Source organism: Miniopterus natalensis, chromosome 4 (genome assembly GCF_054644295.1).
Source record: "Miniopterus natalensis isolate mMinNat1 chromosome 4, mMinNat1.hap1, whole genome shotgun sequence".
Taxonomy (NCBI): Eukaryota; Metazoa; Chordata; class Mammalia; order Chiroptera; family Miniopteridae; genus Miniopterus; species Miniopterus natalensis.
The window spans coordinates 72,061,691-72,086,328 of NC_142084.1; the positions used below are offsets into that span (position 1 = coordinate 72,061,691).

General features: G+C 51.8%; 2 protein-coding genes across 5 annotated transcripts in view; both read right to left on the reverse strand.

The window, feature by feature from the left end:
• ELL (elongation factor for RNA polymerase II) overlaps positions 1-8,234 on the reverse strand; it is a 58,897-nt gene extending 50,663 nt beyond the window's left edge. The window contains exon 1 of the mRNA XM_016210739.2: positions 8,092-8,234. Coding sequence (XP_016066225.1) covers positions 8,092-8,226 — 135 coding nt within the window. The 5' untranslated portion in view covers positions 8,227-8,234. The remainder of the gene's footprint in view (positions 1-8,091) is intronic.
• A 2,395-nt stretch (positions 8,235-10,629) lies between these two features.
• FKBP8 (FKBP prolyl isomerase 8) lies at positions 10,630-19,048 on the reverse strand. 4 transcript variants are annotated; one of them, XM_087816826.1, is made up of 9 exons: positions 18,997-19,048; positions 17,286-17,596; positions 15,295-15,464; positions 15,072-15,160; positions 14,627-14,847; positions 13,939-14,111; positions 12,176-12,253; positions 11,567-11,698; positions 10,630-11,151 (listed from the first exon to the last, which is right to left on the reverse strand). In XM_087816826.1, the coding sequence occupies exons 2-9, from the start codon at positions 17,569-17,571 to the stop codon at positions 11,065-11,067; spliced, it is 1,236 nt and encodes a 411-aa protein (XP_087672952.1). In that variant the 5' UTR covers positions 17,572-17,596; positions 18,997-19,048; the 3' UTR covers positions 10,630-11,064. The 4 variants fall into 4 exon arrangements, with proteins under 4 accessions (XP_087672952.1, XP_016066229.1, XP_016066230.1 ...); XM_016210743.2 differs by lacking the exon at positions 18,997-19,048 and adding an exon at positions 18,865-18,890; XM_016210744.2 differs by lacking the exon at positions 18,997-19,048 and adding an exon at positions 18,673-18,713.
• Between the last annotated feature and the right edge of the window lie 5,590 nt (positions 19,049-24,638).

Below are 24,638 nucleotides of genomic sequence, written 5' to 3' on the forward strand. Positions count from 1 at the left end.
AAATAAGTAGAACAACAAATCGATGTCTCTCTCTCCCCCCCCCTCTAAAATCAATCAATAAAAAATATTTTTTTAAAAAACTGGGGAAATCCATTTATTTTTTAAAAAAATATGTGTTGGGCCCAGCCAGGCGTAGCTCAGCAGTTGAGCATCGACCTAGGATCCCGGAGATCATGGTTCGATTCCTGGTCAGGGCACATGCCAGGGTTGCGGGCTTGATCCTCAGTGGGGGGCGTGCAGGAGGCAGCCGATCAATGATGACTCTTTCACCACTGATGTTTCTATTTCTGTCTACCTCTCTCCTCCTCTCTCTGAAAATCAATAAAGATATATTTTAAAAAAAAAAAAGTGTTGGTTTGGTGTTTTTTAATCCTCACCCAAAGATATTTTTTTCCATTGCTTTTCAGAGAGAGTGGAAAGTAGAGAGAGAGAGAGATTAATGTGAGAGAGACACCGATTGGTTGCCTCCCGCACTCACCCTGACCAGGGCCAAGGATGGTGCCCTTGACTAGAATCGAACCCAAGACCCTTCAGTCCGAGGGCTGATGCTCTAACCATTGAGCCAAACCAACTAGGGCTAAAAAATATGTTTTTATTGATTTTTAGAGAGAAAGGAAAGGAGAGGGAGAGATAAAACACTGATGAGAGAGAAACATCAATAGGCTGCCTCCTGCATGTCCCCCACCAGGGATTGAGCCTGCAACCCTGGGCATGTGCCCTGGCCAGGAACCAAACTGGAGACCTCTTGGTGCCTGGGTCGATTCTCAACCACTGTGCCACACCAGCTGGGTGCCATTTCTTTACTTGAAAAAGAAATCCTTAACAATAGAGGCACAGGAACAGATACTTTAAGTTCTGAAGAACTGTACTTCTCATTTGAAGGACACAGGGGCAAGAGCAGTCAGCGTCCATACACCTCATTGATCTGAACTGAGACACCACTGCAATCCCAGGCATTGCTTCAACCTGTGGTAACTGAGCCTCAGGAAGAGAGCCAGTGGTCCAGTCTCCAGGCTGTGAGCAAAAGTGGCTGCAGCCAGGCCACCAGACCCCAGTGTGTGGCATCCATCAGGGAGGCGCGTCCTTAACAGCAAGGAGAAAAGCTGATCCCCCCACCCAGCCCCGCCATACACACACAAGCCTGGTATAGGAACAGGGGCAGCTGGGAGGGTACACTCTCAGGCAAGGAGCTCCTGCACCAAGCCTCAGTCTCCACCCCAACCCCCCCAAGAACTAATGAAACACCAATTACACCTTGAGGGGGATTAACTTCTGCCCTCCATTACCCTTGGCTCATTAATTTTTCAAAGACGGAGCTGTCTAAGAAGGGCTGAACCCCCACCAGGACTGCCTGTTGATATTGACTCAGTTTGCCACTGACCCCCCAGGCACTGTCACAGGATGCAGCACCTCCATCCAGGCCCAGCCTTGGCTCCCCTAGCACCTCTGTCCAGAAACTGGTCACGACTAGTGCAATAAGGAAAACCTGACATCCGATTGCCCCAAACAAGGAATAAAATCCAAGAACCAGAATAAGAAAGGCTGCTGGCTCCCACAGCCGCCACATCCGTTCAAAACCATCTTCAAACTGCACTGTCAGGACACTGGCAAGAACCTGATGACATCCATGCCCTGGGACAAGGTGGCAACCTAGAAAGATGTGGCTCCAGAGCAGCGATGTTGGTGCCAATGGTGCCCACCTGCCACAGACCTGTAGTAGCTCTCCTGGCCACAGTCACCTTCCCTCCAGCCCAGGGTGACTCCAGAACCCTGTGTGACCTAACTCTCAAACACCCAGCTCAGGCATGACCATAAAACCCAGTATTTGATTGCATTTGTGCCACAGAGAATCACAAAAAATTAACAATGTCCCCACCCCAACCAGGCATGGGGGGGCGCACACACATCCTTCTTATACCTGACCCCTTGCCTGGCCCTCAACTCCACCCCAGCACAGGCCTCCCTGCCTCCAGGCCTGTCCTCCCTGACCATCCACCCCCACAAGCCAGAACCCATCTCTCCCAGGCCTCAAGGGCAACACCTGCAGCCTCCCGCTCCGCTCAGGATGCATAGGGACACAGGGGTGCCCCTCACCACACATCAGCGCCTCTGCACAGCACTAAGGACAGTGGACACAGCTCTGTGCCACCAGGAAGCCTAAGATCAGTGCAGCGCTGGAGGATAACAACCTGTTATGGTCCACACTGCAGAGACTTAGCCACTGTAAGAGTAAAGCTTACCACTATTATAAAATACAGAGCTTACAGTCTCAGGGAAGAAATGATACATAAGATTATACAAGAACACCACTGTGGGAACACAGTGCCTAGACACAAGACAAAGCAAGGTGTCAAGGGGCCAACAGCAGCCATGGGATAGGGTATTTTAGGTATTTTGCCAGTTTTCTACACTGATCTATACTGCTTTTATAGTAACAAGAAATAAAGCCCTGGCAGGGTAGCTCAGATGGTTAGTGCGTCATCCTGACACGCCAAGGTTGCAGGTTCGATCCTGTCAGGACACATACAAGAATCAACCAATGAATGCATAAATAAATGGAACAACAAACTGATCTCTATCAAATCAATTTTTTAAAAAAATAAAATAAACTTTCTACATGTATCACTTTTAAACAGGGGTATGATGAACCCACAACTTTACAAACATGTGAGACTCCCTTCCTTTCCAGAGGGGCTGTGGCAAGTCTCAAACATGCCCCCTGACCAGGTGACTCAGCCATGGCCTCGGAGGGACAGGGCCCAAGAATATAATTAGCATCAGACTCCATGCAGCCACTTGGTGTGGGGACAGGAGGGCTCCCCTCTGGACAGTAATGTGGACACCAGCTTTATTATTAAAACTTAAAGTGACAAAACAAACACAAGACATGGCTGGCTGAATCACCCACTCGTTTAGGGGGATTGTTCTCAAAAGTGTTCCTTTGTGCTCTGGGATGACCAAGGAGTGGTCACATATCACTGGAGATGAGATCTCAGGCAATTCTGGCTGTGCAGCTTAGACCAAGGAAAATGTCATAAAGGCAGAGAGAGTGGGGAGTGAGGCCCTAAAAACAAAGGACCAGGGAGGCCAAACCCCGAAGGCACAGCATGGACTGCTAGCTGGGCCTTGCCAGGCCAAGGGGCAGGGCTGCTGCCACAGAGAAGTGGATTCTGAAAACAGGGTCTGCTCCAGCCCAGAGCCACGCAAAGGGAGAAGTGGCCTTGTTTTTCAAGGATTTGTCAGGGATGTCACAATCCTGGTGTGATGTCAAAACTGCCTCAAGGGTTATGAACTCTAGCCTTGCAGATGAGTCAACAGAGGGTGGGTTTCAGAGAGCAGCCTGCTGTTTACACACGATCACCTTGAAGACTGGCATGCAGCTGGAGGGCTAGTCAAGGGTCTTGATGGCAGGAGGCTTGGCCCCTCACACAGCTTTATAGCCTCCTGTAGAAACCACCAGCACTCACCCCGAGTCCAGAGTGCTCACCCTCTCCAGCATCTAGAGACATGGGCATTCTGATAGAGACTCACTCCACCCAAAACCATCAAGTGCCCACCTGGAAACACAAGCAAACTAAACCCTTATGCCCCTAGGCAGGAGGCCATGCTCTGACACCCATGGACCAGCCTGCTCTTCCTCACCCACAGGGCCCAGCACAGCCCTTCAGTGGGGGTATTCTAAGTCCACCTTTAGGAGATTCCTTCCTGTGATTCGACCTACCAGAGTCTCCACCCATTTCCTCACTGCTCTACCACAGGGGTGACTGGACCAGAGGAAGTAAAGTGTACAGCTCCAGACAGCACTGGCAGGCGGGCCTTGATCCACAATTGGTGGTTACTGTCATCTTTAGGCTTTCTTGGGGGAGGGGACACAGTACAAAAACAGCAAATTCATGCATTTGCAGGGCCACTCATCACCAACACTCATAGGAGCCTAAAACACAGGCTTTTTTTTTTAAATCCTCACCAAAGGATATTTTCTCCATTGTTTTCAGAGAGTGGAAGGGAGGGAGGGGGAAAGAGACAAAGAGAGAGAGACACACACATGATGTGAGACACATCAACTGGTTGCCTCCTGCACTCACCTGAACACGGGGTAGAGAGTGAACCCGCAACCCAGGTACATGCCCTTGGCCAGGAATAGAACCCGCAACCCTTTGGTGCGCAGGCCGATGCTCTAACCACTGAACCATACCAGCCAGGGCGAAACACTGACATTTTAACTAGGACTCCAGACCACCCTGTGACTCCCTTTCACAGCTGTGTCCCAGTGGCCCAAGCTCCCTCCCAACTTGAGAGGTGGCCCGGGCCAGTGAGGACAATCTAAGTGACCTCGGGCAAGTGACACTGCTCCTCAGTGTCAGGCAAGCGAAACTGCCCCCAAAGCACAGTGAGAACAATAAGCTAGCCCTCTTGCCAGTGTTTTCAAGAATGAAGGGTTTACATGGGCCAGGCCCACAACCAGGAGGGGTAGCGCCACCTAGTCCCAAAGGTGGGCCATCTGTAAAGCAGACAAGGCTGGTAAGAAGCTCCCCTGCTTAGGGCCAATGGGGCACCCTCCAGGAAGGGGAGCCGAGGGCCTTACTGTGGGAGGGGAACAGAAGCTAAATTAAGGCTCCTCCTGCCACTGGTGCAGGGCTGACATCCACGCAGCCGCCCCCTGAGCAGCAGGCGAGCAGCACCCAGCAGGGCTCCAGAACAGTTGTGGAGTATTCACTGCAGGCCTCCTGTACCTCCCCTCCCCCCATATACACCCTTCCTGAGGACAGTCCTGCAGCCACCCTCCATGGCTTACTGGGCCACTCCCCTGGCCCAATGGCCTCCCCAGCCCCTTATGTCTCAAGGCCTGTGCACCCAGCTTGCCTGGACCACTCACCCAAGAGACCTCAGCTCTGGCATCTCCTATAAGTACCTCTCTCAATCAGAACCCTTTCACATCACCCACCCCCATGCCATTATGTTGCCCTATTTTACTTCCTTCCTGACACTGACCACTGACAAGTTCTTCGTATTGATATCTGTGTCATCCTGTTCATTATCTGTTTCTTGCCTCTAGATTCCAGAATGTCAGCTCCTGACACTAGGAGCCCTGCCTTGGTCACTTGTGAATGTCCATCTCCTCAGTAGTGGCCCTACACAGACCAGGTGCTCAGTCAGATCCAGGCAGATGCAAGGGCCCAGCCCTGTCTCCAGGGCTCCATGCTAACTCCAGGCAAGGACTGGCTCTGGGTAGAGGCACCAAATGTACACAAGGGGTCAGGGCTGTGCGGAGGGGCACACACATGCCAAAGGATCCTGACAGCCCCGAGAGAACCAGGTGCTGGGATTCTCAGAGCTGTGAGAAGGATATGGACTGGCAAGGGTCAGGCACTGGCCCAAGACCTCACACAGGTAGAGGTGAGCCTAAATAGGCTCCAGTCTCCAGGCTTCTTAGGCCCCTCCCTGGGTCCTCAAGTCTTCCTAAACAACATACTCCTCTCCACTCAGGAGAGGAAAAGGTCACCCAGCAACAGAGACCACCAAACCCAACGATAATATGCCCAGGTGGTCAAGGAAGGTGACCCAGGGAGTGGTTGGAGGATGCTTCTCTGAGAAGCACATGAGGCTATCTTGGAAGAATGGGTTGTGTCCACACTTCCTCTGTCTTCTCTCTGGGAAGTAACCCATCACAGCAAAAAAGGAGATCCACGTGAATAGCTCCCTCAGGATTCACTTGAATTTTTATATTCAAGGAAAAACTGCACGAAGCCCAAGTCTGGATGTCTGGAGGCTGCATGTATTACCACATCTTCAACTTCCACTAAATTCCAGGCAGGCCACTAGGTCTGCACAAAGGCAGCTCAGACTTCAGATCCCTCCGGAGAGAGAAATCTCAGGGAATTCTACGGGAGCTGCTCCAACAGCTAGGATTACAGGAAGTTATTCTCCAGTCCCCTGCCACTTCTGAATTTATACAAGCCTCTTCACAATTAAAAAGTAAAACTAAAAACCCTCTCCACAAGTTGCCATTGGCAAACCATTTAACCACAGTGTGAGAGAACAGAATACTCTAGACGCTATTAACAAAGCTGTGCATCTGAGGTTTTGTTAATAACCAATACACTGTTCTGGTCAGACAAACAAGTTCTTCAAGTCGCCTTCCCCATGTCCAGTACTCAAAAGCACCAAGAGCAACCGAGTTGCCCTCATTTTAGCCCAGTCCAGCACATTGCCCAATGGGTATGATTCAATACAAAAATTGCCATGTCACTTAAATTACCAGACAGCTTCTGAGAAAAACACAAATTTGGGTCCCCCAAATTTTAGCCCAGCCTGCCAAGTTGGCCAGGATGGCCTGAAGAAGTTCTCTGAGGGAGCCCCTCCTAGCGACTGACTCCAACCGACATAGCTGGCCTCCATGTGGAACCAGCTTGAGTCTGCAGTTACCTTCACCCTCACATAAGGAAGATCTAGCTTAGTTAGGGGATGTAACCAACACCCTAAATTAAAAATAGCAGTATGACAGCATGAGGTGGATGCAGAGGCAGGCCTTCTGGACCAATGGATCAAACAAGGGCAGCATGGCAGGGAAGGCGGGGCTCCTAACCTGAAGTGACCAGGTACCAAGTTCACCTTATTTACATGATTCATGAGCTCTCCCACAGTTGCCTCTAGGAAAGTCTGCCTTCCTGCAGGACAAGTCAGACTCAGGATGGAATTCCACAGGGAAGGGAGGCTTAAGCCAGCCACTGTGCCCCTACCTCTTCCTCCTCCCCTGCAGAGTGCGTCTGCCTCACCTTGAGGAATCTTTCTGACAAGATGAGAACTTGCTCTTACAAAAAAGATGAGATCCCCTATCTATTAAGGGGAAACTGAGACATCAGGACAGGAAGGAAATTGCCCAAAAAGGTGGGAAGAAGCATGGGAAGGGTGGGCACCTGGGAAAAGGTGGCAATGAAACAGGGGAAGAAATTCCCAGTTTAGCTAATGGTGCTGAACAAGTCTGGGGCAGGAAGAAAGCCACATTCCTTCCTGGTTAGTCTCTCTCCTCACCCGCCCTAGGGCCCTTCATCCCTGGTATACACAAACAAACACACACACACATTCACGGAGTGGGGCCTCCTCAGCCACCTCTGACTATGAAGCCCCCACTTTCCAGGCAAGAAGGAAAAGAGCTCCCAAACCACTTCCCCTCAGAACCTGATCACTGGGCACCTGCAACTTCTGTCCCAACACAGACTGAGGGTGCCGTGACACAAACAGAAATGGGAAGAAGCAGATCTGACCACAGCCCCAGATGTGCCCCAAAGTTAGGCCTGAAAGGAGGTGCACAGCAACCTCTCCCCCACCCCCTGCCCCAGGCCAGGTGGCAGAAATGAAACGTCTTGAACTTCCCCAGATGGGCCCAAATGGGCCCCTGAAAAGTTTAGAGTCAGCAGCCAGGTGCGGTGGCCAGAGTTCCCTCCCAGGTGCCCATCACCGGCTCCCAGCCCACATACACAGCTTCTTCCGCACAAAACACTCCCACTCTCTGAAGGTGGTCTAGCGAAATAGTGTCACCCGGCGGGGGAGAGTGGGGGCAGTGGGGGGGGAGTTGCAGACAAGCTACCAATGTCTGCCCAAACTCCCCTTCCCAAGAGCCAAGAGTGAGCCCTATTCCAAGGACCTCACTGGAAAGAGTCAAAGACGCCCCCCCCCCCCAAACACACAAACGGAACAGGACCCCACAGGTGCCCCACTGACCCATCCTCCCAGGAACCCCGGCGAAGGCTCAACCCCACTCCCACACCCCTTCTCCGGTCAGGTGAGCAAGTCAGTTCCGGGTGGACAAGAAAAGGTCTCCCGGACGCCCCCCGGTGCCGTACAAACGCCCCCTGGACCAGGCGCGCGAGGAGTTCGGGCCCTTCTCCGGCCTGGGCCGCTCGCCAATGTCGCCTCCCGGGACCGAGAAGAAACGTGATTCTCTCTCTCACTCTGCCGGCCAAGGGACCCACAAACAGCACCCCGAACTCCGGACCCCGCGCCCCGAGGCCCAGACGCCTAGCTAAGGGCGCGCGAGGCCGCCCTGCGCCCCGACGTCCCAGACGGGCGCACATGCCCCGCGCCGCTCACCTGGCTGGCGCGGTAGGTCTCGAAGGCCCTCAGGGCACTGTCAGTGAGCTTCACGTGAAACACGGACACCTTGCTGCCGTCGCTAACCCGCCCGCACGAGAGCCCGTAGCTCCTATCCTCCTTCAGCGCCGCCATCTTGCGACCATTGCTACCCGGCCCCGCTTCCCTGCTCCCGAGCGGGCGCGCCAGCTACGCCCCGCCCCGCCGCCTGCTAACGTGCTACATTATTCATGACGCGCTGCCCACACCGCCTACCACCGACGCCACACGGCCTGTCGACGTGCTGCATTATTCATGACACAAGGCTGGCCACGCCCCCTGCGAGCCGGTGGAGCCCAAGTCACTATCCCGACATCCTGCATATTCATGAAGCCTGCCTGACCCACCTCCGGGGCGCACTTCCGCTCCCGGACTCCGCCTGGACACGCGCACGTCTCCACGACTGGCTCATATGTGTTATTCTTTGACTCAGCTAGGCACGTCTAAGTCCCGCCCCACCGGCCACTGACGTAATGTATTATTTATGAGGTCTCTTCAAGCCAGTCTTTGGCTTCGGTGGAGTCACAGTGAGAGAGTAGAGGGGGCGGGGCCGGTGCAAAACACGTGGAGGGCGGAGTCAGCGGCTGGCCAGGAAGGTAGGCGTGGCCATGCAAACCAACGGAGTTGAATGCTGAGGTTGCTCTGGTGGGCTTTAAGGTGGGTTTAAGGTAGGAAGATGGGATTCTCCCCGGCCCCCCACCCCTGCAGCTTTTAGGGAATTAGGGGAGCTGGTGAATTTTGCTCATGATAAAAGTAGACTTTTAGCCCTACTGGCTCAGTGTATACAGCCTCAGCTTGCAGACTGAAGGGTCCCGGGTTCAATTTCAGCCAAGGGCAGGTACCTTGGTTGCAGGCTTGATCCCCAGCCCTGGTCCAGGCTGTGGAAGAGGTAACCAATCACATCAATGTTTCTGTTTCTCTCTCTCTCTCTCTCTCTCACTGAAAAGCAATGGAAAAAATATCCTCAGGTATTAAAAATAAAATGTGTAAAATCCAGCGGCATTTAGTAATTCACAATGCTGTGCAGCCACTACGACTATCTAATTCCAGAACACGTTAATTACCCCAAAAGGAAACTCCATACCAAGTCACTCCCCATGTCCCCTCCCCAGCCCCTGGCAACTACTGACCTACTTTCTGCGCCTATGGATTTGCTAATTCTGGTTGCTAATTCTGGATATTTCCTATCCATAGAATCATACATGTGACCTTGTCTGGCTTCTCTTACCATTGTTTTTGTGCTTCAATCCATCCTGTAGCCTGTCAGTGCTTCATTCCTTTTTATGGCCAAGTAATATTCCATTGTGTGGATTGACCATTGTTTATCTATCATCTGTTGATAGACATTTGGGTTGTTCCCACTTTTTCACTATTATGAACAGAGCTGCTGTAAACATTCATGTAGAAGTTTTTGTGTGGACAGATGTTTTCCCTTCTCTTGGGTCTTTACCTAGGAATGAAACTGCTAGGTCATTCTATGTTTAACCTTTGGAGGACCTATCAGACTGTATATTCCATAGAAACTGTGCCATTTTATCAAGCTCCCATTTTACAGGTGGGGAAATGAGGCTGAAAACAGGTGCTCGCTTGCTCAGGAATCCTCCTGGGTTCCTGGGCCTCCTGACCTATGGAGAGCTCTGGAATCATTTTCTCTCTCTCTTTAATCTAATTACAGATGGTGGTCATAGGATGAAGATTTTGAGGTAAGAGAGGAAGGTGAAGTTCAGAGACCTTCTGTATGTCCCTGCCCAAGTGATCTTGTTAGTTCTGCCCACCACTGCCAGGCCAGCACTATCTAATCCATTTATTCCCCTGACCATGAACTGCTGAGGCTCTGTGCTCAGTGCTTGGCACCCACAACTGCCTTTGAGGATAGATAAAATGGTTTGGGCCCAGCAGCCAGATGAGGAAACTGAGGCTTGGAGAAGTTAAGAGAATTAGCAACACTGCAGCCATGGGCTGTACTGCTTGGTAACCAGGATTTCTCCATTTTACATTCACTACCCTAGAGCCTTCCAACAGGACCCCAGGAAAATAGAATAATCACCAGGCATTGGTATGGTTTCCAAAAGTCACTAAGAACTAAGTCACCCAAGAAATTGAAAGCTAGTTCATCACCTTGGGATAGCCCCTTGACACATACACTACCTAGCAAGCTCACTGCAGAATCTCTAGCCTTTATACTGGCTATGCTGCTGCTGCCCAGACACCGGGCTCTCAGCTCACTATACTACAGACCCCTGTAATTGTTGGTCTCAAAGAAGCCCCCAGTTAGGTCCCATCAGGGTCTGTTTTCAGTTAACAGAAACAAGACAGGATGGGGTAACAGGCATAGGGGGGCATGAACTCCTATGGAGTTCACTGCTGGGCACTCTAAGCACATTATTCCAGTAAGACTGGTCTGCTGTGGCCCAAAAGGAGACACCCCAACCCCCCACCCCCACCTGGCTCTGGCCCAGCCCTAAGTGGCAGTGAAAGTAGGCTCAAGAGCCAGCAGAATGCAGGGTGGGAGACTTTATTTCACTTGGGGGGGTGGGTAGCCTGGACAGAGGGCAGCAGGCTAGGCAGGAGGGGCTGGCAATTGGACAGGAAGTGGATGGGGAAGGGCTGCCCTGAGGCCCTGGGAAGGAGAAACTGAGGCAGGCCCCTGTTGAGACCTAGCCCAGGGAGGGAGTGGGGGGGTAGGAATTGGGTCTGGAGGAATAAGGGCCCCCTCCTTCCCAGCTGGACATGGGGCCTGGGCCCTGCCTCATTTTCCTCCTACAGGGCCTCAGTTCCTCCTGCTCACTGGGCCAGGCGACCCTCAAACCTCACTGTCCCTGCCCCAGAGGAGGGGGCTAGGCCAGAAAGGGTAGTGGACAGGGAGCCTGGGAGAGTTAGGGAGCGCGGGGTGGGGTTCACGGTGCTCAGAAGGGGTAGCGGCCACCTGGGCAGTCAGTTCCTGGCAGCGATGACCACAGAGAGCGCCACGCCCCCCAGGGCAACAGCAGTTGCTCCAAACAGCCACTTCCATGGGATGGACTGTAGATAAAAGGGAGGAAGGAGGAGGCTGGAGGGCAGTCAAGACTGATATCTTGGGCCTCAGGTACCAACAAGGTCCGCACAGGCCTTCCAGCAAGCCATTGCCTAAGCATGCATTTCCTGCCTCCCGGCAAACTCCTACACATGCATCAAAGCTCAAGCCAAATCTCCCCTCCTCTGGGATACCTCCCCTTCCCCTCTGGAAGAGCCATCACTCCCCACCCCAAACTCTACAGATTGTGTTCTGCCTTCTGCTTTGACTCAGGTCACAGAGGGCTAGGGCCTGTGTCCCCAGCATGGTCCAGCACAGCCCAGGTGACAAGGACATCAATGTTTGCAAAATGAAAACACTCCCTTTACGTGGTCTACCCTGCCCCTCCACAAAGAGCCTCCCTGCCCACTGACCCCAGCTCACCCAGGCACCCTTGCCAGGACACTTGGCAGGAAGCCGGCTGGGGTTGCCCAGCATTTTCCGGTACAGGGCGGTCTCTGTGCTCCGCTGGGCTGCGTGCTTTTTCACTAGCTTCGAGAGCTCCGCATGGATCGTCTGGGAGAGGTGGGTGGCAGTTGGCCTAAGAGCATGCCATGGCAGCAGCCAACATGACCGCCATTGCTAGCACTCTGCTTTTCTGGTGCCCTGGGTTACTCTGGGACTGGGACCACTGGAACATGAGGGTTTCATCTACCACTCTCTGGGCATCAGCAAAGTGGGGACTGCCATTTCCATGTCTCTAAAGAGCCCATGGACAGAGCAGAGCACAAGGCTCTGGGAGGAAAGCTGGGGACACTGGCACTGGCCCAGCTGGCGGTACCCTTTGCTTCTGGAACCCCTAGTTCAGGATGAGCCTATGTAGGGGTAATGAGGGTCTCCGCAAGCTGGTTAGGGCCCTTCAGCCACCTACCCCCTGCCCAGGTAGACAGACAACAGGGAAAGCCACAGCAAGAAAAACAAAGGAGAGATGACAGGAGAGACTTCCCAGACATGCCTTAAGGCAAGTCCCCAAAGCACCTCCATTCTGCTCACCTTGTTGGAAGGTTCCAGCTTCAGGGCTGCCCTCAGAATGGGGATGGCCTCACTGTACTCCCCTTGCTGGGCCAGCACCTGTGAGAGGCAGTACGTGGCATCACTCTGGACCCACACTAGGCCATGCTTTCTTTCATGAAACCCAGCCCCACTAGGCTCCTGGCCACCCTGACAAGTCCCAAATCTATCCCCAGGGGTCCAGTTACTTTATGCTGCTCTCCTGAACCCTTAGACTCTAAGAGCGCCCCACTGTTGTACCCCTGACCTTCTCTTTTCCTCAGTGTTTGTCTTGGCTTGTGCACAAGACCTGATTACCCTCTTCACCTACTCTTTCCTCACCACCTTGACTGGACATTTCCAAGATAAATGATTCAGAACCAGCATGTGCCTCAAGCCAGCCAATGAGATCCAGCCTGAAATATGCTGATGCCCCTGGGAATCCAATTGTTAAGTGGCAAGGATGCAAGCCTGGAGTTTTTTGGGGGGGCAGGAACAAGCATCTTGGTTACTCCCAAGAGAAGAGCCTGCCTGAGAGAGAAACCCCCACAGTAGACAGACACAGCATTCCCACAACACTGCTAACACCTGAATCCAGCCCTGCCTGAATCCAGCCACACTGTACTTGCCAGTGTCACAAACCATCAATTCCTCCTTTTGCTCAAATCTGTTTGAGTGAGTTTCTGTCATCTCCAACCAGCAAATCCAAATGTGTGAGCTACATGAGCAGACAGCCCCATGGCCCCAAGAGGATTATAAACCCTTGAAAAAAAGGAATACCATCATCTTTCTCTCCACATTTCTGTGCATAACTCTACGCATAGCAAGTGCTTAAAAAATGCTGGCTGGAGGGAGACCCTGCTCAAGTCTCTCATAAACATGCTAGGTCACCCAGTGCTTGCTTGCACCTCAGTTTTGTTTACTGCTAAAAGGTGCTGGAAAAATCCCCCTGTTCTTCCCCATCTAAGGTTGCTGTGAAGATGAAAAGATGGAGACAAAAGCAATTAAGGTCAAACCAGTGCAGACCAAATTCTCTATGTTACACCAGCACCTACTGTGTGCCCAGCCCTCTTTGCAGGGTGGGTTAAAGATTTAGCAGTGAGTGAGACAAACGAAATCCCCATATCCTAGCAGAGGAGATAAACAAGAGGTTTGATACTTCCATGTGCTGAGGGCAACATGGGAAATATGAAGATGGGAAGGGGTTGTGGGGGGCAGCAGGGAGGGCTTCCCAAAGAGGCGACATCAAAGCGAAGATCTTAAGAAGACGAGGGAAGAACCCATGGGGGTACCTGGGCTATGAATGTCTTGGCCAGAGGGAATTGCCTGTACAAAGGCATTGAGGTAAGGAGGCTGAATAGGATGGAAAAGAAAGAGGTGAGGTGGAAGGTGACAGCAGGAGAAGGAAGATCAGAAGGCTCAAAGCCCCAAGGGCTGCAATGAGAACTTGGCTTTTGCTCTGAAGGACATGGGAGCCACAGAGAATGTATGCAATGAGCAGTCACCATTGGGCCACAGGACAGGGTGTGGCAGCCTAAGATTTGGATTCATGTCTAACCTCAGTCAATGAACTGCTGTGTGACTCAAATCACACCTCTGCACCTGTCTGGGCCTTAGTTTATCTATCTGTAGCCCAGAGAGCTTATCTGGCTGATGCCTATGCCCTTTTCAAATCCTGGCTTCAGTACCAGTCCCACTGGTCTAGGCCAGGGGAGCCAGCCTGCCACCTGTGCCTATGGCCTGTGGCCTACCCACCCATGGCCTACCTTGCCCTTGCGGAAGAGTGCCTTGATGTTGTCAGGCTGGTGCTCAAGCACGAGGCTACAAGAGCGCAATGCAGCCCGGTAGTGGTCTAGCTTCAGCTGCGAGGCTGCCAGGTTGTTCAGACACTTCACCTTCAGCTGCAGGAGCTGCTCCTCTTCCTCAAATGTCATGTCCACTGTGGGGGGACAGTGCTCAACTGTGGCAGTCGTTACCACACCACCAGCCCCTCACAACTACCTGCCCACTACACGACCTGGGCCAAGGCCCACCCCTCTGCACCTGGTGTTAGAGGAGACTTGGGAGGGGTCCCAGGCATGGGAAGTTGCTCCTCAAGGGACCTGAGGCCTCCCTGGCTTCAGTCTCCCCATCTCTAACACAGGCCAAGACTATTCCATCCTCAGGGCACTGCCAAATCGGAGCCCTCAGAGGCTTAACCACACATGTGGAATGATACCATCTGCAGTCACCCACGCCCCCACATATACCTGTGTCCTGTGACATCTCATGGATCTGGGATTTACCACAGGGCTGGAGTGGGCCCTAGCCTAAAGGTTAGGGACAGTTGAGCATCTATCCATATTCTGGAATATTCCATAACACTCTTGAGTCTCAGGCCCTCTATGGCTTAAGGTTTCTGGCAATAGCAGATGCCTTTGCAGAGGAGGGGGGTGGATTTCACCAGGCGGTCACCTTTGGCGCTGGAGGTGATGGCCTTGATGGCGAGGTCATAGGAGTTGGCAGCCAGCACGAAGTCAGCCCGCTGGTAGTGAGCATTGCCGCACTCCCGCTTCCGGTTGGCCAGTGCCACACGTTCCTGCCCTGTGAGCATCTCCAGGTCAGGTCCATCCACAGCTGTCTTCAGGGTCACCTCCAGGCACAGGGCCGCATGAGGGGGAATATATGGGCTCCTGCTGGGGGATAGGGTGCAGGGAACACTCAGACCTGGCAGCCACCATGACGGCACTCCAGACACACTGGGCAAGCTTGGGAGCAGGAAGAAAAGGATCCAAGTCCTAGCGCTGGCCCTACTCAGTAAAACACAAGGACTCTTTCCACCCTTGAGCTATGACTTGGTGAGTCACATACTTACCTCCTCCCTACCTCAATAGGGACCCCTGCAGCAGCAGGTTCTCACCTGCCCTGGGGACCATAGCAGTACTTGGAATCAGCAGTGACCATAGCTGTCTCCCCCACATCCATGAGCGGGATGCTGAGATCCAGGGCCTGGGTATGCAAAGGTATGAGGGTTAGGTGGGTCCAGATGCAGCCCACCCAGCCATCAACACCTCCACCTCCATCACACCCTCCATTCCACCTTCGCCCCATCCCAGACTGCCCAGACCCCAACCAACTCTCACCTGAATGACATCACAGTCACCCAGGGTGAACACCAGCTCTGGCTCCTCCTGCACCCGTGTGCCATTCTCCAGTGACGTCTGCAGTTGCACTGTGACCACTTGGCCCTTGGCCGGGCGACTTGAGCCAGGTGGACCTGGGACCAGTGTCTTCTTCCTCAACAGCCCATTCCCTGCCAGGGACCAAGGAGAAGCAGTCTGTCACCAGGTGGCTCACCAGGTGGGCACCTGCTCTCCAAGCCCCTTCCTCCCCCAACCCCTACCAGCTCCACCCATCCTGAGAGTGGCCTAGCACCAGGGGATAAGTTGAGCTTCTTCGAAAGGCTGCTCTGCCACTTACTGGGCAGGTAACCCCACACCTTTGGGCTTCAGTGTCCCAGTAGTCTATAATATACCACTGGTCAGGAATATACCGTAAGTCTGAGTGGATTCTAGTCTAAAGGTTAGGGACAGGGAGATATCTATTCATATCCTGGAATATTCTATAATGTTCCAAATTTGTGTGCTGCTCCCCAACTTGTTCATGCCCCCACATCCAGCCTAAGAACCAATGATCTAGTGGATCTTGGGGGACCCTGTGTGTTGAGATTTCAGGGTTCTAATGGTAGATACGCTGACAGGGTCACAATCAAGCACTGCCTCTCATAGGGAAAACTTTGGGCATTCTCAATGCCTCAGTTTCCTTGTATAGAAGCCTGAATTCTGACCTCAGGACATAGCTGATTGTGAATATAAATGAACAAAGCCAGCCTCCTGCTCAGAGGAGGAACAGGGAAGCTCCTAGTATCAGTAAAGAGAAGCCTCTATGTTAGAAGACTCTAACACAGCCAAAGAGGCTCTGTAACCTTGGGCAAGCGCCCTCACCTATCTGAGCCTCAGTTTCCCCATCTGTAAAACGTGGGTATGGTAGGACTTACATCACAGGGTTGTTTGAGGATAAAGTAAGATGTTGCACAGGCCTGACACAGAACCTGTGGGCAGTGAATATTACCTGGTGTTATTTTTAGTAGTAGTGACGTTTTTATCAGCAGTGGAGGTAACATTAATAACAATGCTGTTTTATCAGCATTAGTATTATTTTACACTATTGGTTTGGTGCCAGTATAAATGGTAGTAGGAACAATGACGTTTGACTATTATTTGTGTGGCACTAACATTATTTAACATATTAGATATCAGTATTAGTAGCAATACGTTTCTCTAGCTTCCAGAGTTGCTGTGATGGGGTCCATGGTGGGGACATGTGTGTGGATTCCCCAAGTCCTTTCTTGAAGGACTTCTCTGAGCAATTAGAACACTAATGAAAACCGTGAACCGGACAGAGGAATGAACAACAAATTGGGGTGTTCCCCAGGTCTATGTGATCTCAGGACACATTTTTCAAGGGACAGGCACTTGTCAGGCAAAAGCCAAGAAAAGAAGCTGAGCCCGGATGGTGTGTTCAGTGGTTGAGCATCAACCCGTGAACTAGGAGATCACGGTTTGATTCCAGGTCAGAGAACATTCCCAGGGTACGGGCTCAGTGCCCAGTAGGGGGCATGCAGGAGACTGCCAATCAATGATTCTCTCTTATTGATGTTTCTATCGCTCTATACCTCTCCCTTCCTCTCTCTGAAGTCAACAAAAACATATTTTAAAAAAGAAAAGCAATTGTGGAGGTTGGGAGCTTCTGGCACCCGGCATGCTTGCTGTGTGGCCCTGGACAGGTGACTCAGCCTCTCTGAGTTGGTTGTGTGTGTGTGTGTGTGTGTGTGTGTGTGTGTGTGTGTGAAAGAGAAACAATGAAAGGGCTTCATAGACATGAAACATCCCAAGTAGCTCCCTGTGCTGTGTCTGGCAATCACCGTGGTTACCACATATTTTACTTCCAACCTACTTCATGGCAGAGGTGGGGAAATGAGGCTCAGGAGGAGAAAGCTTGGGCAAAGGTCACTCCTGAACTGTAGCTGTCTGGGTAACCCTGTGGGTCAACCCTAGTCACCCCTGCACCTTACCCAGGATGTCCAGCCACTCGTCCGGGGCTGGAGCAGGCTCAGGCTCAGGCTCCATGGCAGCCAGGAACTCTCGGGCCAGGGCCCCTGGCTGTTCGGTCTCCTCCAGTGGGGGCTGTCCCATGTCCTCTAGTGGTCGCACCTCACTCAGGTTCTCCTCCTCTTCCTCCTCGCCCTCTGTATCTTCCACCCCATCCAGCACTTCGAAGTCCTCAAGCGGTGGGACCCCAGCAGGAGGTGGGGCGGCAGGCTCAGAGTCCACGGCAGAGGGCTCAGCACAGGATGCCATGTTGCTGGGGAGATGGGAACTGGCCCTGGTGGAGGGAATGGATGGGGGTAAGAATCCCACCCAGCCCCTCAATCCACCTGTACCTGTACATCATTCTCCGCACTGTGGGCCACTTGCTATCTGACTCAGGGGCTCCAGGCCTGTTTCCTCATCTGCATAGTGGATAGAGCAACGACCCTGGCTTGTCCAGAGAATTTAAGGACCGAAGCATCAAGCCCTGGGCATCAGGCTCAAACACAGTTAGCTATTATTAGAGCTAAATAATATTTAATATTTATAAACACCCCAGGAAGTAGGAAACATACCCCCACATTTTGCAGAAAAGGAAACTGAGGCCCAAAGGAGCAAAGCTATTTGCCCAAGGTTAAACAATAAGCCAACTGCAGGGGCAGGATTTGAACCTGGGGTTTTATCTGATTAAATGTCCAGAGGAGATGCTGGGTGGTTTTTAAGTGGACAATCCCTGAGGTCTTGGGGAGACTATTTTTAGAGCCCAAGAGAAGGAGAATTAAATCTTTACCAGGGCTCCCCATCTTCAGCTGCCCCTTCTCCTAAGGGGAGCCCCCTGCTAACTTCCCACCACCCAGAAACCCCAAGCCTTTTTCTTCCATACTCTGAACCTAAACGACACCAAAGACCGGGGCCCAAACTCTTCCTGGGAACCTCTCCTCAGGCCTCCTGACTACCCTCCCAAAGTGACCTGTATAGGAGTGGTGGAGATCCCCACAGCATTCTACATCCTCTTCCTTGGGCCATCAAGGACTACCCCCCTACCCTAGGCCCCAAGCTCGGAGGTGGTACAGCCGTCATTCTAACCCACAGCATCCTCCAGCCCTCCCCAACCCTCACCTGCCTGCTCTTCAAAGCTCGGGCCCCCTTATCTAAGACCCTCCCAGCCCCCACCCCCACAATCCCCTTTGCCCGCACAAATCGCCCTCCCCCCACCCCAGCCACCGCTCCCAGCCCAGGCCAGCGAACCCCACAGCAGTCCTATCGCCGCGCAAACATCCCAATGTTCCCAGACGCCCCCTCCTGATCCCATAACACCCTACGGCCTTCAAACGCCCCTCGTCCGGGCCTGGCCCTCCATCAGCTCCTCACCCAGGCCCCCAACGCCCCACGCTTGTTTGACGCCACTAGGCTGAGTCCTCGACCCTTCGAGCCCCTCAAGCGCCCCGGGTCCTGCACACCTCTGCCAGCAGAGCCCCCCAGCACTCCCCGTACCTCCTGGGCCCCTAACCCCGCTGCCCCCGCCTAGCCGCGCCCCCTTGGGCACTGGGACCCCCAGCACACCCGAGCTCGCCTCCCCCGCGGCCCTTCGCCCCGCCCATCGGCTGCAGCCCCCGCCGCGCCGGCCCCCGACCGGCCTAGGCCGGGCCAGCGCTCCCGGCCGGCGCTGCCCTGCGAGCGCCCCGGGACACGTGCCTGCGGCTCCGGGACCCCAGCTTGGGGTCCTGCGCCCCCCTCCCCGCCCCCAGCCGCGGCCGCCGCGCCTCGGGAACTAGGCTCGGGCGCCCGGCCCCGCCCCCACCGCACCCATTGGCCACTGCCGCCAAGACTACAGCTCCTATTGGCCCAAGTGCATATCCGTCTCGGGCTCAGGCACCGCCCCCTTCCTGCTTGTATCCGCGAGACGTTCTTAAAGGGGCAGAGGCCGCCCTAGGACCGGGGTGGTGGAGGTGGGGGTGGACTGGGGGGAGTCTGGCGGGCGGCCGGAGGCAACCGGCTCTAAACCTGTACATTTGCGGATCAGCGCGGTGCAGCCTGCCTTATTCACCGCTCCGGTCTGAGCTTCATACTGTCCATCTGCGAAATGGGGATGAATACCCCAATCCATGCACTCTCACCTTGGGGGCTCTTCTGATTGGCAGAGACTTGCCCAAGGGTACACAGAACCCCAGCTGCCCTGCGTGGTCTGTCTAATCCCCGGAAGGTTGCGTGGTGCATACTGGAGTTGCTCAGTAATGTCTAGGTGAGCGACTGAGTGAGCAAGACCGCTGAGGGTAGTTCCTCCTCCCTGCACCCTCTGCCATTTGATGATAAAGGTGCCCACCCCCCGGGAGAAGGTGGCTGCCTCGATTAGATGGGTTTTTATGGATCTTGTTTTGAAAGGGGGGGCACTTACTCCTCCTCGCTCTATTTTCTTTCCTTCCCAGCAGTTACCCCCTTCCAGAATGATCTTGTTCTTTTGCTTCTGACCCCCTCACCCATACCTGCTTCTTCCTGGAAGGAATTTTGCTTCTTTTGTCCTCCCGTTTTCTTTAATGATGCCTAGAACCATTAACGAATAATTAAATAAATGAGTGAGACACTGACTGGCTTTGAAAGTAGCCAACACTGGAAGAGGTAACTGGCTTTGGGTGGCAACTGACTTGTTAGATCAGAGCTTGGAGGTCACCTCCTAGAGGAAACCCTCCCAGACCTCCCCAAGACAAGGCCAGGTGCCCAGATTGGCCGTTTTCTAGCATGATGAACCTCCACTGCCTAACTGACTTCTGTCTGTGCTATCACTTGGCCTTACCTCTACTTCACCCACTAGACCGGAAAACCCCTAAAATCTGGGAAGGGCCTGTAGTTGGTCTCATTGTTTTAGCCCTGAGGCCTACATAGTGCATGAAACAAGAGGTGTGTGTGGGGGGGTGACTTGGGGGAAAATCATTGTGGAAGGAAGGAAGCAGGCTGGCCAGCCAGAAGAGGTGGGAGGGCAGCAGGGTATGTCACAGAGACTGGAGGAACTGTAGTAAATAATACTAATACATAAACAACAACAAATAAAAATATATAAACTAATAACAGCAACAATTATAACAATAATAATGGCTGACACTCAGCTATCGCAGGTGTAGGCAAAGACTCTACATGTATTTAATCCTCATTTAGCCTTATGAGACAAATACTCTGATATTTGGAATCCACATCATTGGCTGCATAGAGTTGCAATCTTCATATCTTCCTGGTTAAAGGAATTTGTGATTGTTATGATGTGCCTTTGTTTTCTGATATTAAGCTTGCACACCTGTTCTCTTGATTCATGTTTTAAAGGCTCCATCCTTTTCTACCCCTTATCTTCCATATTTCTGTAGCCTTATGTTGTACATGTGTCTCTTGTAAGCGGTATAGAGCTAGGTTTTGTTTTCTGATCCAGTCTGCCCATCTTTGTCTATTAACTGGGGCAACTGGTCTCTTTACATTTAATAGTTATGGACATATTTGGACTTAATCTGCCTTCTCATGTGTTTCTTCTCTTTCCTACCTTCTTTATGCTCCTTTTCTCTCTCTTACCTTATTTATTTATATTGCCCCTGTCCCTCCCTCTGTTGTCTTCTTTAGGATTGGATGCATATATTTTGGTAAGACTCTTATTATCCTCATTCTACAGATAGGGAAACTAAGGTACAGAGACGGTAATTATCTTGGTCAAGGTAACAGTGATGAAGGGCACATTGGGCCAAGTCTCATTCCCTACTGACCTTCTATTCTAACAGGGAGCTGGATACTGCACAAACAATAATGTAGATAAATATCTAATTTCAGCTATGATGAGTGCTATGTAGGAAATAAAACTGAAAAAAGTGGCAGAGAAAGGATTCGAGTCCCCAGACTTAGGCCTTCCCACCACCAATGTCCCTATCACTGGGCTGTTTCGTTCACTTCCCACCCTCTCCTTCAAACGCACAAAGGAGGAACATATTTTTTCTCGTCTCCACTCCACTGTGCACAAAACATTTGGGACTGGCCAAGTCCCTTTTGGCCTCAATGTACAGCCCCACCCCCTTCTAGGACCCTCATAAATGTTTCCTGGCCTCTAACAGAGCCCAAGAGACCCATTGAAAAGCTTGATTTATCCAGCCTGGGTGTCTTCTGCTGCAGCCTGCACACACAGCCATGGTTTCCCTTTTCCCAGGAGCCCCCCCCAACTGGACTTCTGTCAGCAATGGCTGCTATCTAATTCACTGAGCTCCACAGCTCTTACAAAGATCAAGTCCTATGTGTTTTCCCAGCATGCTGCCTTTGCTCCTGTGATTTCCTTAGCACTGAATGAATGTCAACACCTAGAGAACTCCTAATCCTACCTCAAAATTCCATCCAGATATACTTGCTTCCTTATACTGAAAATGTATCCCACTCTTCAGGTTCCTCCAGCTTTGAGTTTCTCCTCCCTCTAGGCCAGGACTGTTGCATTCGAAGTTGGAAGTGTATGTGTCAGACTCTGTCTCTCTTTGTCCTCCAGGGCTAGGCAGGGACTGAGTACTCTCTAGATCCCCAGAATATGGGCCACATGGAGATGAGGTGGCTAAAGGGTTTAAAACTGTTTGTTAAACAACATATAAGAATCCTGGTCCTCATTAACTTTTCAGTGAATGAAGGCAGCAGAATGTGGGGGTAATAATACAGTTCACCAAGTGCTTACAGTGGGCTAAAACTGTTGATCACTTACATGCATGATTTCATAAAGTTAAGACACTTGCCAGAGGCCATCCAACTAGGATGTGACAGAATTGGAAATTAGAACTCAGATATGTCCAATTCCAGTGCTCTTAAGAGTCTTCTATGTTCCCAAGGACATGTGTTATCTCCTAAGCTTTCAACACCTTAAGAGGCAGATGCTGTGATCACCCAGGCTCACAGTTAACAAACTGAGAACCAGAAACATTATAATGTAACGTACACACATTGTAAGACCTCAACTAATGGTAATGAATTGTTAACATTTATTGAATAATTACTGTTTGCCCCATTTTGCTCATGATTTTCAGTATATATACAAGGGGACAGATATAGTAGTAAATATAGATGTGTGTATGCATGGGTTAGTAGACATACAAATCTAACTCTGACAGCTGAGAGAGTAGTGAGCACACTGAACACTTAGAGCTTGGTTTCTAAATACCAGTGTCTAAGAAAAGGAACCAGTCTCCTTGGAGAAATGACCGATTCCAAGGATATTCCAAAGCAAGCAAGGAAAAAGTAAGAAAGTGCTCAGAGAAAGTTGGAGACATATTAAAAGGATATAGGAGCTAACTTAAAGGAGCAGCAAAATAATATAGAAATTATAACACAGAATAAAAAATACTCATTGGTTCATAGTGATATAAATATGTGACTAAATTCATAATTGGAGAATGGACAGATCTTGTTTACAATAGAATTCCAATAAAAAACCCCCCAGAAAATAACCATTACACAAACATTATAGTAATAATTGTTGCTGGCAAGAGCCATGGATAGATGCTAAAAGTAATGGGTGAAAAAATGTTTTTTAAAATGTTAAAACAAAAACCTAGGGTATTTGCATGGTCTCAAGTATCTCCCCATAAGATACTTATAAATAGCAAAGGCTAAAATAGTAACTTGATAGTTGAGAAACTGGGAAGACACTGCCCTAAGCAAGTCATCAGTCAACATCGCGTGCCTCCTGATATGATGCACTGAGAACACAACATCGCTTCTATGAGATTCCTGCGCAAACTCCTTAACTTCAGTCTAATCCTGAGGAAACTGGATAAATCCATATTGATAGGTATTCTACAAAATCAGTAGTCTTCAAAAGTATTAAGGTCATAAAAAATTAGGAAAGACTGGGAACTGTGGAGGAGTCTAAAAGAGGTAACTAAATGGCGATCCTGGAGCAGAAAAAAGATCAGCAAAAGCAGAGCAGGGATTTTTGAGCCCAGATGTGTCTGATTCCCAGCCTGGAAAGCAGGACACCTGGGTCTGGATCGACCACAGGCAACTCAAGCATTGTATGACCTTGGGGTTTTGCCTGACGTTCTCAGACCTGTCTTACTAACTCTAAAATGGGATGTTTTCCAGCCTCCTCCACCCCCTCCTGCTCTGCGTTGGAGCGCCAGCGTTGGAAGCTACGCAGGCGCAATAGGGACTGCTTGATTGGCTATGCATTGTGACGCATACACGAACGGGAGCTGCGTATGAGCCCCACCTCTTCCTGCCGCGCCTTCCTGTACCCACGTAGGTCTCGGGCTTGTCACGGCCCCGCGAGCTCCTACGCACGGTGCGTGGTGACGTCACGGAGACGCGAGCGCCATCCCGGAAGCGCGAGCAAGGCCGCCAGATGTGCAGGTGCCGCTGCCACCGACGCCTGGGCCGAGTTCGGGGTGGGGCCGGGGCCGCCGGGACCGCTGGGGAGCCAGGCCAGGTCGGGCGCGGCCCCCGGGCTGTCGCGGGGTGGGGCGTGCCACTGGACACATCTGGGCACCACTCCTGTACACAGGCCTCAGTTTCCCTGTCTGTTCCGTGGATCCGGGTCCGGGGTGCGGGAGCTGGGGTCGCCTGTGTTCAGACGGTAGTGTCTTTGCCCTGAGTAGGCCTCAGTTTCCCCTCTTTGCAGGGGCGGGGATATGTGAGCCCCGCCCCCACTCCGGGGTTTTGCTAAACTTGGGCAAATTCTTTTCTGTTAAATGACCTGGGTGGAATCGCAGCGCCTTTACTCCTCGCTGTTTGACCTTGGGCGACGGTGACCACCCCTGTGAGCCTTAGTTGCCCTCAGAGAGGAATGATAGTGTCTGTCTTGTAGGAGTAATTGTGGATTAAATTTACTCATACTCTTGGAAGCACTCGGGAGGCCCTTCTCAAAATCTTAATTCCCACGCCCCTTCCTAGGACTTCTTTACATTCCCCTTGGAGAAACAGCCTACTCTGAGTTCAGCTTCTTATCACTGTTGGTTTCAGTTCCCACAGACAGCACTGAGAGTTTCTGATTCTTTGTTATCGTTTTCTGGATGAGAAAACTGATTCAGGGAGATGACATGACTCTCCCAAGGTCACACTGCTTCCCTCTCTGCGTGTTTCCCTCATATTTGGAGCAGGGCCTAGAGCCCTTGTTGGGTCATTTCCATCCCTATGTGTTCCAGACTAGCTGTTAGTCAGGGAAGCCTTCCTGAGAGAAGCAGCTGGGAGTGGAGAGGTGTGCCTTGAATCCCTCACATCTGGGAGCCAGAGACAGGAGAGAGCCCTACTTTGAAGCGGTACCATTTCCTGCAGGTCCATATCCTGCACCTGCCAAGCTTTAGCTATGGGCTTCCCGCCACATGGCTCTGCCCTTTGAG

Coding starts and splice junctions, on each gene's coding strand:
- FKBP8 (XM_087816826.1), bottom strand. CDS start 17,571: ATGGCATCCTGTGCTGAGCCCTCTGCCGTGGACTCTGAGCCTGCCGCC. Junction 15,161..15,294: donor GTGACTGTGATGTCATTCAG/GTGAGAGTTGGT, acceptor TTGCATACCCAG/GCCCTGGATCTCAGCATCCC. Junction 12,254..13,938: donor CACTCTTCCGCAAGGGCAAG/GTAGGCCATGGG, acceptor TGCCTCTCACAG/GTGCTGGCCCAGCAAGGGGA.